This window comes from Morchella importuna (genome assembly GCF_003444635.1).
Source record: "Morchella importuna strain M04M26 chromosome Unknown Morimp01GS060, whole genome shotgun sequence".
NCBI classification, from domain to species: domain Eukaryota; kingdom Fungi; phylum Ascomycota; class Pezizomycetes; order Pezizales; family Morchellaceae; genus Morchella; species Morchella importuna.
The window spans coordinates 145501-163246 of NW_025763457.1; the positions used below are offsets into that span (position 1 = coordinate 145501).

General features: G+C 46.6%; 3 protein-coding genes across 3 annotated transcripts; all 3 read left to right on the forward strand.

Moving 5' to 3' along the window:
• Nucleotides 1-3361: 3361 nt before the first annotated feature.
• Nucleotides 3362-4845, forward strand: LAJ45_11220 (uncharacterized protein; the record flags this gene model as incomplete). Its single annotated transcript, XM_046120730.1, has 2 exons — nt 3362-4639; nt 4696-4845. 2 exons carry the CDS (start codon nt 3362-3364, stop codon nt 4843-4845), a joined length of 1428 nt encoding a protein of 475 aa, XP_045966089.1.
• A 4724-nt stretch (nt 4846-9569) lies between these two features.
• Nucleotides 9570-10337, forward strand: LAJ45_11221 (uncharacterized protein; the record flags this gene model as incomplete). Its single annotated transcript, XM_046120731.1, has 1 exon — nt 9570-10337. The coding sequence occupies one exon, from the start codon at nt 9570-9572 to the stop codon at nt 10335-10337; it is 768 nt and encodes a 255-aa protein (XP_045966090.1).
• Nucleotides 10338-14029: 3692 nt separating this feature from the next.
• LAJ45_11222 (uncharacterized protein) lies at nt 14030-14577 on the forward strand (the record flags this gene model as incomplete). The annotated part of the gene is made up of 2 exons (XM_046120732.1): nt 14030-14117; nt 14207-14577. 2 exons carry the CDS (start codon nt 14030-14032, stop codon nt 14575-14577), a joined length of 459 nt encoding a protein of 152 aa, XP_045966091.1.
• Nucleotides 14578-17746: the final 3169 nt, after the last annotated feature.

Genomic DNA, 17746 nt, shown 5'->3' on the forward strand with positions numbered 1-17746 from the left:
AACGAATCAAACGATTCGTTTCCCAAATCTTCCTTGCAGGGAAAGGCATCGTTTGATTCATTCCCCGACCTACTAGAGAGTGGAATTAGAAGCCGTCCAGCAAATGCAGCTTCGTAGAACACGCCAAGACATGGACTAAAAACTTGCTTAACCTGATTATTCTGGAAAGCACCACTGACTTTGTTACAGTAATAAGGCCTGAAGAGCTTCGAGTACACGATAGAGATGTATCAACTATTTACAGAAAATATAGGATTCTGGCCGCACCATAACCCTAACCCTGAATGTAGTTCCCAATGTGCTTATGGCGGGCTTCTAGACTGCGTGAAGATAGATTCCCTCCGAGCATGAAGATAATAGGCGGGTCCATCCTTTGGAGATCAGCAACTCAGGTGGTAGTTTGGTTATATGTATCTCCGCCTTACAAGGTTGTTTGTCATTTGTTTATTATGCACTACGTCTATACATGCCCTGTATCCGTATCGAGATTAGTCCTTAGATGCTACAATCCGTAAGCAAAGACCTCCAAAGACCTAGTTCATAGGTAGCAAGAGAGGTAATCTAGGGTGGAGCGCATATTTGAGCACTTTTCGACTTATCTACTTATAGATCATACCACGAAAAGCTTATTTTGTTCAAGCCCCACAACACTCTCGTAATTCTTATCTTTTTATGCGCTGACAGGATATTTACCAGCTGACTATACAACTGCTAAACCGATCTCATCCTCTTCTGTGCTCCTGCAAAAGGAAAGTCCGACGCCAATGCCCCGGTCCCGCATACATGAGGCGTAATATATATTGCTGTTCTTTCCGGTATCGAGGGCACTAAGTCTCCGGGTTATGTGTCGGCTGTTTTCTAGCATTATTTTGTGAGGACTTAGGTTAAGAGTTACAGGACCCAGTACTTCGCGTCTTTGGTACTGGAAAGAATAGCTACTACTAGAGCTCATTGGAGTGCATTAATAATCGCAGGTTCGGTAACAGAATGTATTTAGATCTGGACTGACTGCCGAAGGGATACCTTAGCGAGCTCTGTGGTTGGGACAAGCCCTCCTGCTAGCGTTGGCGTTTGAGAAGAACCTTTGACCACTGTTTTATGGCTCATCACCCAGACTGACCTGGTTGGTTCGGCCGTAAATTCTCGCCTCCTGACAGCTGACGCCCAATCATAGTGCTCGCTACGACTCCACGGTACTCTAGGTGTCGCGCCACGGTTTGGTTATGATTGGAGATGCAAGGATCATTTGTCATACCCGAGTAATTGCTGCCACACCAAGAAACGATCGCCCATACAAATACAAACTCGATTAAAGGGCGCTAGCATTGGTAAACGAAGGGGTAGTCGTGATGCATTTGCAATTGGATCCTGTTGCATCATAGATAGATACTTGTATATATCCATGTATCTGTAACTGCCACTCGCTATCATTAGCGGGATATATCTTCCTGCTTGGAAGCTGATTCCGTTTATTTGCCGGATCAATGTCGATCTCGGGTGGCTTTGATATATCAGCGAGCAATCATAAACTTAAATTTGAATAACACCTTTTCCCGAACGACCCATTGCAGGAAGTAGCAGCAGAACCACATAGACATCTGCGATTTCTTCTTCTCCCGTAAAGACGACTTGGTTGACTTCTATCTTTCTGACGTAGACACCTGAAGCACGAGACACTGGTGGTGACTTGTGAATCCAAAACTAGGGCTTATGAGATACTTGAAGTTAGAAAAAGGCACAGACCTTACAAATGGCAGTGCCTGACAGTATATAAGAATAATAGTAATAGAGACAATCTCTTTCGTGTGAGTGTAGATTTTTCTTTTTTTGACATCTCATTCTCTGACAACCAGGAAAAGGTTTGGGAAGATGACCTCCCAACCCAAACAGAGGTGCGCTGGATGGTAATGAGGCCAATGGGAAAGCTAGCTCGCGATCGACTAGTAGGTTGTTCCGATTTGTGCACTTGTTTTCACCACAAGGAACCTGCAAACATTCAAAAAATGACTAGTCAGCCTTAAAACAAAAGCAACTAGTAGCCGGCCTGGCCATGTCCTCTCTTGCCAGGTGTGGTATTGCGTAGAATGGGGGTTTGGTATGGCGGATTGCAAACATTACAACCATTTTTTCCAGGGTATTAGTTAGCCCGGCATAGCATCTTCATCTGACTGTTGGGAAAGGCAGATATACGGAGGATCTCGTAGGGGACAATATTGCTGTAGGAGATCTGGGTATTATTATGGCCCAATACCGTCTAAAGTCGCAAGGTTGGCTATCTGCCTACATGTCCAGGGATTACCACATGAGTGATTGGCTCACCGGTATCGATCCGCACCCTCCCATGCAAGTAATTTAGATCTAGCCACTTTTCCCAGGTATGGAGGTATACCTATGTGGATATACTTTGACTATACCCGAGACAGGGTCGAAAGCTTATTAGATTATTGATGCAACCTTTATTCCTGATCTGTTTTGGCGCCAGTTAACGCCGAGCACGCGCACAGATGTACTGACCACGACTCCCGGTGATGATTATCTGTCCCGAGTATCTGCTCTCTACCATCATTCATGGATGCATCAAAATCCTTGAGGCGCCTTTAACCTATCTAATTTGAAAATGTACAGGCGAATCGACACGTGCTACATAGGTATGGCCACTTTGAAAAAGAAAAAAAAAAGGCGTGCTATCAATCGATCATACAAATCAGATTACAATATACTTCACCACACATAAATGATAGAGAAGTCTCGGAATACTGAGTACAAGTCGGTTTATTTAGGTGCAGGATCAACCTTTATGGAATTGGACATTGGGCAGCTTTATTCGGCGGAAGAGTCTCTCGACTGCGCAGCCGCGGCGATCCCAGACTATGAGCTAATCAGGGAAACATGTGGTAGAAAACAAATCAAGAAAAGGACCATTCATTCCAATGACTGGTTATTATGCCATCCCCTCGAGATTGAATATAGAGGTAAGGGTTCAGTGTTGTCGGAGGTGGTGAACTTATATCTCTTCAGGGTTGTCAAATTCTCCCACCCAAAGCGAATTCGAAACCCATAGCCTACCTAGAGAGCTAGAGCTCTCCCAGCCCATCTGAACGCATGACGGAGTTATAGATTTTAACAATAACTCTCAAAATCCTTTTACCTCTATTTTAACGAAAGGAAGTGGCGTCCCCACAACCCCCCTCCTATATTTACTGTTACTTGATCGACCCACTCTTCTCTCGGCGCGGTGTGAATATAACATACCCACTAGCCTAGAGGTCAAACGTACCTGAAAATATCGATGGACTACACGAATTCCACCCAGGGGGTACCCTTCGATCGTGAAAGCAGGGTTTGTCGGCATTCAGATTGGATGGATGTATTCACATTCCTCGCTCTCGACTTCGGACTTCGCACGGTCACCGTCCTTACCCCTCCCGGAAGTACTGGACTTCAAAGCGCTCTTATCTGCCTCTGGTCTCTTATTAGTCCCGCCTATGGTGTTAGGAGGGCGCTTCTTGCAATCGGGTTCCCGGAAACCGAAATGGGAGACAGTGAGCTTGAGGAGTCCCTCAAAAAGGCGTGGCTGCGTCTTACAGCAAGGTTTACGGGCGGAAAACGAAGCGAACTGGAGATGGCCCTCAGGTCCGGGACCCTGTGCATGCTAGTGCCTTCCTCGGTCAGAATCGGATCATCCCTAAAACCCGAATCCGCTTTCCCGGTCAGCCGCAAAACAACCCCAAAGTCTTTATCCAACCCGAAAACAAGTCAACTGGAGGCGTTACCTCTAGAGCCAATAAATACTCTTATGACGAGTGTCCACGGTCAGTATCCGTCCGATATCAGGCCCCTATACGGCCCTTGGAATCAGCCAGTAGACGATGAGGCCGGCGAAGAATTCGCATCTCCAGCGGAATACTCGTTGGTGAAAGTACCATCAAGTTTTAGTGTGTTCTCCATTATAGCCGAGGGTGAGCCAGAATCACTCACGCAGGCGATACGGCAGTGGGTGAGCAACAAAGGATCTCCGAGTGCGGGGGTGCCCGGTGATTCCCAAAAGGCGGTTCCTTTACGGCTTTCATCCAACGAGAGGGTGGTAAAAGCTATTTGCACCATCTTTCAGATTCTTTACGGTTCTTATGAGATCTATAGGATGGGCGGAGACCATCTCAGAAAATACGGATACGCTGCTTACGAATTTACAATCATACCATACCTCACCATGTCGTTGATGAACCTACTTGTGAGTTGCGTCAGGCCTACCTACCCCTCAATGTACATAGTTCACTATCGAGGTAAAGTACCACCTGGGACTATGACAAAGGAAGGAAAGAAACCTACAGACACGGGTCTTAGCTATACGTCATTATATGACAACCAACGGATGACAATAGATGCGGATCAAGTCAAACCCGTATTGAGTCCATCAAAGGCAGTACCAGTCGACATGACTGAGGATAGAAATGGAAATCAAAATTCGGATTACCCCAAGTACTGGTGGAGCCCAAGCGACTGTCTCGAGCTCGAACGCAACGTCAGCGGCGCGATTGGGTACGTGTATGGAGATTTCACAAGGAAGAAAGATTTGAGAGAGATCAAGCGTCATCATTTTTTTGATATTCACACATGGAAGAACCGATTCTTAGAGAATGTAAGCCTTCCTCACCCCTCCCTCTTCATTGCTCAATAGCTAACCCTCAACCCTAGCCTATCTTTACTCCATTTGTTTTGACCATTTACATATTATTATACTATACAGCACCATACATTCTTATTCAGATTTTAACCGGCTTTGATCGAGGCAACAGCACACCGCTTCAGCGAGGTTTTATCATTATGTGGATAGCCAGCGGGTAAATCTGTCCAGACTTGATCGAGCTAGTTGCTTGCTTCCTACCCGACAAATCAGGGCCGCGAAAGAGTGACAGCATATATCCAAAAGTAAGGATGATCATTCTTGGCATTCTTCACTTAACCCTTATTGGCTTTCCCACCTGTGCGGGAGTTTACATGGTGGCAAGCATGATATTAGAGGGCAATACATGCACTTCACTATGATTCCATTTATGGAACGTCATGTAGTAACAGACTATTCTTTTGTACTTCTTTCCTTTCTTCTTCTTTCTGTTTTGTTTTAGATTATGACGTGGATTTTGAGAGTACTTCACAATCTTTTGTATCTCCTTTGTAACTCTAGCCACAAAGTGAATTCGCAATGATTTCAGGTTACGGTTAATGGATAACCTACCTTGTATTGAATCTATTTGAGTTTTCTTCATATTATCTCTTAGGTTGTCACTCCGAATCGAAATTGTGACATGGCTGGGTGTGCTCCTTGAATGTAGTCACTGTCAATTCTCTCCCTATCTCTAATGGAACAGGTGGGGCTTTCTAGCGTGAGAAGAAACTCGAGGACAGAATAAACAGGAACTGCGTTTATCAGAGTATAGCTACCATATCTTTTCCGGCCATGACCCGGACCTGGACTGACCGCCCAAGGGATATCATTGAGAGTAATATATTATGATGATTGGTATCAGGGTTAGGGTTATTTATCTGAATTCCGCGGGTCGGATTCTGTTTTTGCTCAATTCATTAATTGTCCGCAGGTGAGAAACATTAGACATCAATTTGAGTTTGGCTTATATCTTCTTAGCTATGGGTATGGAGAAAACGGCAAACATCAATAAAACGAGAACTGTTCTGAACTCAAGTAGCTCCTGATGATATATCAATGCCTCAAATCTCTTATTGTACGCGTCTCCCTAGCTAGTCTCACCTGTAACTAAATATATATAGAAGGCAGGAACGAAATGTCCCGCTTTTGAAGAGGCAAAAAGGCTGGGTATACATTGAATATTACCGCCCATATTGGATCCGGAGTGGGAGCAGCTCATTAAATGAGGCTTCCCACAGCTTCTCCACTTCTCAATTCATACACCTTGTCAGTCCCATACAGTGAAAATATCCCTATGAGGTGGCGTACGCGTATTTACACGATTTTCTTATCCTCCTTGAAGTGACAGTGAAAGATGACTTGGACGGGAGATCAATAGTGATCAGTAAAGACTTGGCGCCGTACGTGAGTGTAGAAGAAAAGCGCACAGCCCAAATCGGAAATGCCTGCCCGGGCTTGATGATTGGGGGGCAGCTTAGTTAGTAGGGAGTAGGATATGTGAATTTGGGACAGCATACTCGGAGGCGCAGGATAATCTGTGGAGCAGCTATTCCCGAATCTTGTAGTAATAGATAAAAACCCTAACCCAACCAGACCTTCGAACGTACTGGATTCCGAAACCATCACGTGCGGCACTATCGAGCACAGTTTATCACTCGTGCCAAGCGATCCGCGAGGTACCAAATTATTGTCCGCGTGGCACACACCTGAACGTGATGGTTTCGTGCTTTCAAGTTTGGTCTATTGCCCAGGTATAGCATATACATACTCCGTCTAGCACTCAACATAAATGGTCCCTTGCTGAGGCGACCTTACCCCACACCCGTCCCCTGATAAATTGCTACAAGTCTCATAATCAAGGTAGACTCGAGCTCTGATTCCTTCTAAATATCTCCGCCATAACGCGATCTTTCGCTACTCCTAAAAGTAAGACATACCCACCCCCGCGTCCGCCTTCTCCCGCTGCCATTTCGCATTTTTAATCTCCATATATACCCCTCTTTCTAGACACCCGGGAACTCGATACCCTTCCGCCAACCCCGCAGTCGCGGGTCCCTCGCACAACCGAATATAAACACACACCTCCAACCTGAGATTTCCAGCCATATATCGAACTCGGACGCTCCCCAATTCCTCCAGTAGTGCAAATAACCGAGATTTACGCTAAATATTACGCGCGAGTTGACCACAACGAACGAAAGTATTGATTAGTTGGTTAGGACCGACCGGCCGGCCCGGCACATCTAGATCTAGGGGTGGCATTTAATCGTAAGCATTATTGTAGCCGTGATCAAACCAGCTTTATAGCAGCTTGATGGGTTATATGGGCTGATTCTTTAATTTCTCGGGTTATTGGGTTGCTAGGGACGAGACCGGAGGTCTCGTAGGCTTGAACTAGGTGAAAGGTGGCTAGTCGGTGGTGGGGGTTATAAGGTGGCCTTGGCAACTGTGTCCACAGTCTATCATAACTATACGTGTCACGAATATATGTATAAGGAGACAGACTGTCTCCTTCCTTCGTAATAGATAAACCATGCATAGTATCCATACAGAGGTGGTCGGATGTGTCAATATCGCCATGGTATACGGCGGTAGGGACTGGATAGAGTGAGTAGATTCTGAATAGGGTAGAACGGGCGGGTTGATGAAACCCGGGGGGAGGGTCGGCAGGTTGTGGTTGTTCTGGACTGTCGGGGGTGCAGTTAGCGAGTGGGAGCTGGCATGAGGATAAGAGGATACGGACCCGTGTTACAAGTTATCTCAATTCGCTATATCCTTGTCTTCTAAATTTATGCGACCGAACCTCGCGCCCAACGTAATTCCGTTCTAAATATGTGGTCACAACCTATCACTCGCTCGGCCACGAGTCCAAAGCTAAGCTACTAGTAGGCTTAGTCGTGCCAAGCCCTCCATGCGAAGCCCGGACCATCTGGTGGGTGCGGTCACAAACCGTCACCCACACACCCGCAGTTCTTACCAATCGGTGGATCAAGCAAATTGATTTGACAGATGCCAAACCACATACTATAGCCTTTGAGCTGGGTCGATATAGAGTACTAGAGCCGGTTCCGGTAGTAGTTACGGTTGGATCACTGATTTCCTTTGCGCATGTGGGTCCAACCCATGAATCCCGGGATACAAAAGACACCCTCAAGTAGTACCATATTAACAAAATAAGTAATTTTTACATGCGCGATGGGTAGAACTTTCTATGCTCTTTAAAGAGTCCAAGAATGTATCTCTTGACGGGGATGATTTATCTCAATAACAGCGAAATCTCCTGCTTGAGTCTTGATTGACATGTGATATTTGTAGGGCTAGCGTGGAAGGTATTTAGAGGCAAGTATGTAGCACGTAGCGAGGCTCTGCCACTAGGATAAGTATACCAAAGAGCCTCAGCTACATGTGTATGGGGGAAATACACAGTCCGCTGGTATTCTGTAGCTCGATACCTACATGTTACCAAGAGATGGCGTTATAGGTCTACACTGGCTATGAGATCAAGTTCGAGAATATGACCTCCGTGCTGGGTCTGCCGTTTGCTATCGCTATCGGGTACGAAGTCTTGGCGGTCTTGGCAATCTGGCATATAGAGTTACCGTTGGATTTGACTCCTTTCGTTTAATGAACTGAAGAGACAGTCCTGGCGTGAGGGTATCATCAGGGAAATGTCCTCCAACAAAGGAAGTGTTGTAGGTACAGCAAGAAACACCCCTAAATGATTTATGCATATACCTACACGAAATAGACCCTAGAAACAGGGTTTAATTATGAATATTGCTGGCTCAATTGGCCAATACCGTTAATTCTCGAGAAACCCAATATATATCCCCGCTTCGTTAAATCTTAATTCCGGGTGAGAAAAAGTGTGGAACTGTACGAATTCGTGAAGTCTGATACGCCAATTCGTCTTGGTTTGGACCTACCACATACAAATACGGGGATAGTAGATTATTCGACAATTAACGGTAGGTCTGCTTCCAAGCCTCACTAATCGTACCACATACTTTCTATAGGCCTCAGAAATATTAAAGTACCCAATCCAGCCCCGAAACGTTAGAAAACTACGAGTACTCAGTGATTCTGCATGATTATCGGCCAATAAATAGGGAGGTCGACCAAGATCACCTATTTCCACTTCAGATACACATGTACACAGACTCGAGGGAAAGGAATGGTGGGGCAGGGCAGCTCAAATGAGAGGCGCGCGCACCCCCACGATGCTTTGCAGCTTGCATGTAGCTTTTTATAGCTGCCAATATGCTAATAGAGGCGAGTGGGCTTATCGGAGCCAAACACAGAAGCACATGTGTCAGATAGGAGTAATATTTGACTTCCAAGAGGAATTCTGTTAAAGTTGGTTATTTTCCTAATGTATCGCTCCTCCTCCGGCCAAAACGACACCTTGGGCCTCATACATAGCCAGGCGTCAGCGACTATATACCTTTTACTCCTGCTCGTGTCGGAAACTCAAATATAGCGACGGGATCGATTCTCCGAAATTCTTTTTTCTTTTATTCATTAATTGCATGCAAATTCTCCGAAATCGGTCAAATTATAAGCTCTCCCATCGCCCTCCGGCCCCTACATTTCACTCGCTCTCTCCTGCCTCGGAATATCGGAAAATAGATCAGGTGCCCTGAACGGAAGTCACCACGGATAAGAAACTTTAAAGAGAGTCTCGATTGCGGTTTATGAATTCAACCGAACAAACCTTTGAGCGTGGAGCAAACTTTGTTGGGCGGCGGATTGGATTGATGTTGTTAAGTTCCTCGCTTTCAGCTATGGATTTCAAGTGGTCACCGTTATCACCCGTCCCGGAAGTAATATGTTTCTAAGTCTCAAATCGTCCGGTTTTTCTCTCATGTGGCCACTATACGGGATGAGTCAGGCCCTTTTCATGATGGGAGGTATTGGTTTAAAACAAAATGAGCTTGAGTTGTCGCTGTCATCAGGGGCGCTATGCATGCTAGTCCCTTCTTCATTCAATATTACAGATTCTAAATCAACACACCGAGTCCTCGAAAGACCTATGCGCAGGGTCAATCCCTCCTGGGTCAATATTCACGGTCAGTATCCGTCAAACACCATAGTGCCAAAATGGACCGCTATCGAGTCTACTATTAAGTATATAGACCAAGAGCGTGATTCCAGACATCCATCACCTTATCAGTATTCCTTGGTGACGGTTCCACGGGACTTTCGGGTGCGCGCCATCCTAGAGTACACGAAGCCAAAATCATTTCTTACACAAGTTTTGGACAAATTATGCAAACGTCCACGTGAAGCGGGGATTGCTGCTTTATACCTTTCCTGCGGTTACAGCATCATTAAAGCTCTCGCTGCTATTGTTCAGATTCTCTACGGTTCATACGAGCTCTACAAACTCAGTGATGACCAGATCAAACGACGCGGATACGCTGCATATCAATTTACAGTCATCCCCTACGTCTGCATGTCGTTGACCAACTTGATCGTGAGTTGTATCAAGCCAAGTTACCCCTCAGTCTACATTGTCCACTATCGAGGAATTGTCGATCCAAGAATGATAGACAGGAGAAAGAAACGCGAGGCTGATTTTTCCAACCGTCTATCAACACAGAAGCCTCAGGGTGTGCGCCCAGCTGTAGCTGTGGCTGTGGATCCACTTGGTATATCGCAGATAGTTTAACCTAAGGAGTGCTATCCGGAGGGCTGGTGGCGTGAGGGGGATAGACTTGTAGTAGATAGTCAGGTTAGTGCTGTGGTCGGATACGCCTATGGAGATTGGAGAATGCCAGTGGTGAGGCACACCATAAGGAAAGAGATAGCCGCCAAAAACGACAACAGGTAGGCCTTTCGTAGCTTATCTGCCAACTAGTGCAAAAGCTAAGTTTTGATACTAGTATATCTGTACTGGATTTCTCTTAATCCTACTCACACTTTCTTTTCTTATACTACCATACGCTATCATCAAACACTTCACAAACTGGGAACGGGGCAGCAGTACGCCACTTCAACGATGGATTTTTATGCTTTGGATCGTTGGCGGGCAATTTTTTCTGTGGTTTGTGACCTTCGCTGAGTACTTTCTGCGGGATAGGCCTACATCAGACTTAATCCTCGGGTCATACCCAGTGTTAAGAGGAATGATGTATAGTGCTGTAGTATTGATCTTCATATTTCCCGCCTGTGCCGGGTTCTACATAGTTTCAAAGATGATACTAGAAGATCATATATGCGTCAGGCTCTGACTATATTATATTATACGATTCTTATCCTTTAAGATATGTTCCTTTCCTAATATATTATGTCTTATCGATCGGATTTCTCCTGAGAGGAAGTCTCGTGGTGCTAGTTTGAGATATCACAATCCTTTGTATCTCCTTTATTAGTTTATTCTACAATCTCAGATGTAACTAGTAACAACCTCGATCCAAAAATATATTAAATGCACATGACACGTCGGATATGAATATATCAATACTGAATCACTCGAAAATGAGTACCTATAGCCACTGTGCAAAAGTGCCCGTGATTCCAATTTCGGAGTGAGTCATTTCTCCATAGTGTGCTCCACGAGGCTGCCCGAGACGAGCAGAGACAGATGGCTTGAGGTGCCTCTGCCTCGTGTAGTCCATGCCTTTGCTTGCTCGTGAAAAATAGGTGATGCCTCGAGGTGCTCGAGCTAACTCGAGGCAGATAATTACTATATTTAATTTTGTCAAAGTGATATTTTGTTGCAATATTGGAATAAAAATGTAGGGAATACGTCAGAAACATCAAATTCAATTAGCTATATGCAGCCGCTCATATGTACATGTGGGGAAATGAATCGGGAAATGAATCTTCAGTTCCATATATAAATTTGTTACTTGAACAAAAGACATAAAAATAGGTTACCATAACCCCGGAACTTATATATACATGTAGAGTACAGATTAGGTTGCTGTGAGAAAACACGATGAGATGTTCGTTGTGAGGAACTTGGGGGGGGTACTGGATGCGTTCTATGCTCATTCCTCAATTCCACATATACTCCACTATTCTACTACCCGGAGTCTGACCCCATGCCATATACTACGATTTAATTCCGCGAAGACCATAGCCCCGCCCGATCGACAACTTCTGATTGTTGACGAAGTCATGGAATATCACTCGCGCGCCAAGACCTCATCTCTGATAAAGACGGTTGAGGATTAATTCTCTGTATTCGACGGGAACTAGAAAAAGGTCTTCCACAGTGACGTATAGAAGCTTCGAGGAATATCACCGATTGTCCAGCCCTAGGCTACGTAGAGATTTACTAGCTCGGCCCAGTCCGTCCAGTCCATCCTGCAGTCTCCCATGCGGTTCAAAAAAAAAGAGAAAAAAGCAGAAAAAGTTCAAAACTGGTGAGAGCTGCCACCTTACCCGGAGGTTTATTCACTTGCTCGCATGTCACTTAGCCCGGTAGAACTCTCGGGGTCATAACCGAAAAAAAAAAGATTTTGGTTTTTGGCGGGGTTTCTGGCTGAGTGTATGATAGGGGGCCGGGAAGATATTTTAATTTTTATGTACAAACTATTTTTATACCTAACTACTACCTGCCATCCTTTTCATATTAAACTCTTTTTGTATCTTATGCAGACTCCGTCAGTCCATCAGTCGACTGACACTTTGGACGGACTGCCAAGCCTTTTCATGCAGTCTATATGCAGTCCAGTCGGTCAGTCCATAGACTAGCTTAGTATTTTAGACTGCACTCGACTCCAGTCAGACTAGATGGTTGGCGGTGTTGAAATTTATTATTATTATTCTGATTCTGATTTTTATTTGGAATGGGCAATTTTGTATAGTGGGTTAGGGTTTCAATACCTCCTTATGGCGAAAGTCATGGCTTATCACTCAACCCCATGAGCTATCTACATTTAGGTAAATATTTGCTACAACTTCAACTTCAAGCACTGAACCCAACCCAACCAGGCTCACTCATTTTGCGAGGTTGGGATTTGCTGGAGACATGCGTTACGAGACTCCCGGGAAGGTTAACGAGTTCGAGGAGAGTAGTAACTAGCTATAGCGCTGTCTTCTTATGCAAGCTAATGATCCATATCTTTGTCACACCTCTCGGCATTCTCTCAGCCTCAATGCTCCGCAGAAATTCAATATAGACTCTTGTCACTCTCGAATGAAGAAAGCTCAGGCTGGATACAGCTCTGAATGATTGTGATAGAGCGTAAAGGACATAAGCGGAGGAGATCTAGCATATATGTTGAGGTCACCGTAAGCTGTGGCCTGTCCTCTGTCGCAACCTCTGCTGTGTCCATTCGTCACAACTATACATGTCCACTAGAGCGCCCGCACCACTGCAAACAACTGTTACAGGTACATGTATTCATTATAGCAGTTAGCAACACTGTGTTCATCGCTAGAGAGAACACACAGTACTGTACAAGAAGAACAGTTATACAAGAGCAGCCGGTATATCTTCACGGTGAGGGTACTCTTCCCCCCACCAACCAAGCCACCCACCGCGACCCCCACCCCCGTCCCGTGACGCCAAATCCAGCACAGGCCAACTTAGTCGTCCATTGGCGTCGGACAAGTCTTCGTTACTCATCACAATGCGGAGGTCTCAGTACGGAGACAGATCGAATCTAAGATCTCGTCCGGGACATCCCCGGAACTGATGCACCCCCACACTACAGGCCAGACCAATTCAGTGAACTCACAGTGTTGTGTGAAAACACTGTGGACCAAGGTATCCCGCACGTGGGGACCCTCGCAGACCCAGAGGAGGTACAAGCTAAGCGCTCCCAACCCCGCGCCCAACCATGCACCACCATCCCACCTCCAGACACAAGACATCACTCGCAATGCCAAGCCATCTCCAGATCACAAGACAACGCGACGCTCGTTGGCTGCATATCAAGTGACCACCCGAATACGAGATTAGTCACAACGCGCCGTGTGTCTCACCCTCCGGCCACTTGGAAGTGAAGCGAGATCCGCGACGCACACCGATTTCCGATCGACAACTAATTCCCGTGTGTCGACTCTTCTCTCAGGCCCACCAATTGCCCTCTTTCCCAGGCCCACCATTTCCTCCCCCATACGCATAAAACAGAGCTGATCTGAGACACCCCCGCAATTCCCAGGCGGCACATGTGCAGGAACGCAGCCCAGCCCCAGCCCCAGCCCATGTTCTTTTCTTTTCTTTTTCCTGCACAGCGAGCTGCTAGCTTCGCACCCACAGAGCGGAGAAAAAAATATATATATCCCCCATTATAGGACCTTGAATAAAAGCTCGATCCTCCCCCCCCCCCGCTTCCCATTGCCCGCCCCCTCCTTGTTTTCTACCATTCTCGCCAGCTTTTAGGTAGAAAATAATCTCTATCCACAATGACCACCACCACCCCACCCACAACACCCCTCAAGAAAGGCCTGCGTGAGGAAGTCATTACACCCCCGCCGTACTCCACCGCTGCCGGTACTTTCCCTCTTCCCCTCTTCCCCCCTTTCTACGTCATTGCTCCAAGTAAGACAAAACAAACTAACCTCCCCCCCCTCTCTCTCTAGGGCGCACACACACCACCAACGGCCTCCTCGAGCTCGCCCCCTTCCACACGCTCACCTCGTCGCAGCTCACGCAATTCGACGACGAGCTACTCGGGCACACGCGGCGGTGGCTGTCGGTGCCCCAGCAGCCGGCGACCAAGACGATGCCGGAGGAGCTGTGCGACTGGCTGCGCGGGTGGGGGTTCTTTGTGGCGCTCGATACCATGGAGTATCGGCGCCGCGCGCTGGACGGAGGGAGGCCGCTGGCGGAGAGGGCGGCGTGGATGAGGGCGAGTTGTGTGTTAGGCGCGGCTGGGGGTAAGGGGGAGGCGGAGTGGTGGGGGGTGGTGGGGGAGGTGTTGGAGGTGAGGGGGTTGGAGGGGGTGGTGTAGGTGTCGTGTGCAGTACGGTATGGGGGTGGTGGTGGGAGTGGGAGTGGTAAAAAAAAAATGCAGTTGATCTGTGAAAAAGGGCGGGTTGTAAAAGAAAATGTAAACAATAGTTAAAGCGTAGCGCTTTAAATTTCCTATAATACTAGTCATATTATCATGAGTTTTCTCCTAACGCCTGACGCAAGTTGCAATGGCTATATCTGCGCTGCCAATTAATTGCAAGTGCTCTGTCTTTAATCTACACGTAACTCTACCAGCGGGGATAAAGAAACGTACTGCTCTACTATCCATTACCGATATCAAAGTAACGTGCAATTGCGCCGCCGGACCAATCTACTACGCGTAACTCTCCAAAAGGTCACATCCGTTATTTCACGAACGTTTTGTTCGTGGCCTCACTAAAATCTCCACTAGTGATACTCTACCCCCGACACATTTTCTGAAACATATACATACTCCTGCTTGGCAGCAACATATTAGCTGTTTCTTTACAACACGGTAGTCCCAGCGCAGCGCCATCTATAGCAGCTTGGTCTACTGATCCCTAGCTCCTAAGGATAATTCTCCCAACAGCGCCCCCGAGGACAGGGTGGGTCTCTTCTGCCCTGCCGCGAATGACGGTCCTCTATATTCTACTTGGTTGATAAATCCTCCTCGAGCTCTGGACGTGTTGATGACCTTCTCCAAAATCTTTAAATGCTCCCCGGCCGTCGAGCTTCGATCGGTATAGTTTTGCTTTAGTAGCTACCAGCGCTACGTGTAAGATCTACCAAGCTTCCTACCGGCGGTCTTCAGTACGTGCCATGATTGTAGTTACCGCCGACGATTCTCCGGTAGCTAATGTATCAAACCTGCCTATTGAGAGTGGGAAAAATCTGGGGTAATAAAAAAAAATGGAAAAATGGAGGAAAAAAATGAATTGAAATTTCTTATATCATACTATTCAACAAAAAACACTCACACAACTAGTACTACCAACCCACCAACCCACCGCTCATGACCCCGCCTCCTAAAGTACCACCAAAGACTCGATCTGCTTGGGTTATATTTCAACCCTGCCACAGATCCTGGCAAAATAATAATACTTGTATCCTTAAATATATGTAAGGCTTGAGTAACGCAATTAATGAATTAAACAAAGAAAAAAGGTTTGAGTAACAAACCCTAACCCTGCGTACCTGTGTATCTTCCCGTAAAAAAAAGGAATGGGCGAGAGTGACTTTGGCAGTCGATATCTACGAGTGTTGAAAGGATGGACGCTGTGCATGCGGCAAAGTGCGGGGCAAGAGCAGGTCGAGTAGGTGTTGTCTTGATCCGATTCGTGGCCTCGGGCAGGCCGCTTGTTGAGTGAGCTGCGCGCGCGGGAGGAGGAGGATCTGTTCGTTACTCCGACATTGTTAGATATTGCAATTGGCGATCATCCAACGAGAGTAAGGCTTACAACGTGTTGGAAGAAGTGGCAGATATCTGGACTCTCCTCCGCCAGGAAATGAATTAAACAAAAAAAAGAGAGAAAAAAACTATTCCGCCAGGAGTGTGAAGAGGGTGGGTCGAGTGACATATTAAGATTCCGGATAGATAAGCGCCCAGCCAGGAGGGTAGTACTTACGAGGTCTGGGGACGGCGGGAATGATAAGACGTGGGCACCGTGGTGGGGGTATAGCCACCTATGACTGGAAAGCATGAGTGTGCGTGGAAATGCAGCGCCTTTGGCTGGGACGTTTCTGTCGGTTTGATGGGTCCTTTGGATTTCTCTGCGTATACAGTTCAATGCCTCAAGCGACAAAGCACCGCCCAGCGGGCGTGGTATTACAGTCTCTAGAAAGCTAGTCTGGTTGGTCAATGGGTTGTTTCCGAGGAGCTGATCAGCGTGACTGTTCTCTGCGGTCATGCCCGTAATAAACCGGCACCCCGAGCTTTTTTGTCTGTTGTGTCCAACTCATTCGTCACCCTACTCTTGACAGGCTCAAGAAGAGTATCCAGAAATGGCGATATATACCTCCCATGAAGCTGGTTGATCTCGATGCCCTTCAATACGCACGACGGAGGACAAATCAGAGACAAACAAACTATTGTATAGCTAGTCCTCATCTAGACCAGCGCGAGACAGCCAAGAGATCTCGTAGTGGTGGAAAATCGATTCAGCAACATCCATACAAAGGGAAGCCCCTGGGGCCAACTACTTCCACGCAGCAAGGCCAGAACTCGATCAAACCCCGGATGGCAACAGTCGAATTCGAGTGATACCTCATGACTGCACGCGATTTCCGACTAGCACGTGATGAATACACATGATCTCTGTAAACTTCGCGTACAACTTGAAGTTTGGTGTATGGGAGAGAATGATTTAAGTGTGGTTTGAACACGTGACCTTGACGGAGGATGTGTTTTGTAGTGCGAAGAAGATACTATTGCGCCGCTAAAGTTCCAGCGACAATGTGGGTGTTTGAGCGCTCTATATATACAGATATTCTAATACCACGTGATCCCCTGATTACATAATCCCTGACACTAAGCCTTGTCTGAATCCCTGTTCCTTCTATGAGTCATCCCTTATACATGAGTAATTCCATACATAACCGATGTCGCAATGCCCTATTTCTACACTTCCCCCTCACTTGCCAACATCGTATCAATTCTGACAATTTTTTGGTGAGCTGGTTTCGGTAGTCCTTTGGTCATTATGTCTGCAACATTGTTTTTCGGTTGGGACATAGAGGAGTTTGAAGGTTTCGGCTTCGAGTTGTTCACGTGTGTAGTGATAGTGAACGTCGATGTGTTTGGACCCGGTCGTGGATACGTGGGTTCCGACAGAGTTCGATAGACCCTGTGTTGTCGGCGTGGATGTTGTATTGGTATTGTTTGTTGGAGTTCGCATAAGGCGTTGCGAATCCATACCAGTTGTCGAGCTGTTAGGGACAGAGCCATATATTCGGCTTCTGTTGTTGAGACGGCGACTGATTTCTGCTTCCGGCTTCTCCAGCTTATGGCTGATTTTTCCTAGTCTGAACACGTATCCTGAGAACGATTTTCTGTCATCTAGGTCTGAAGCGTAGGAACTGTCTGAGAAACCATCGAGTGTTCTAGTGTTTTCCTTTTGGGTAGAACAGGTTCCAGTCCTTGGTTCCGTTGAGGTATCGGAGAGTTCGTTTGGCTGCTCGTAGGTGGT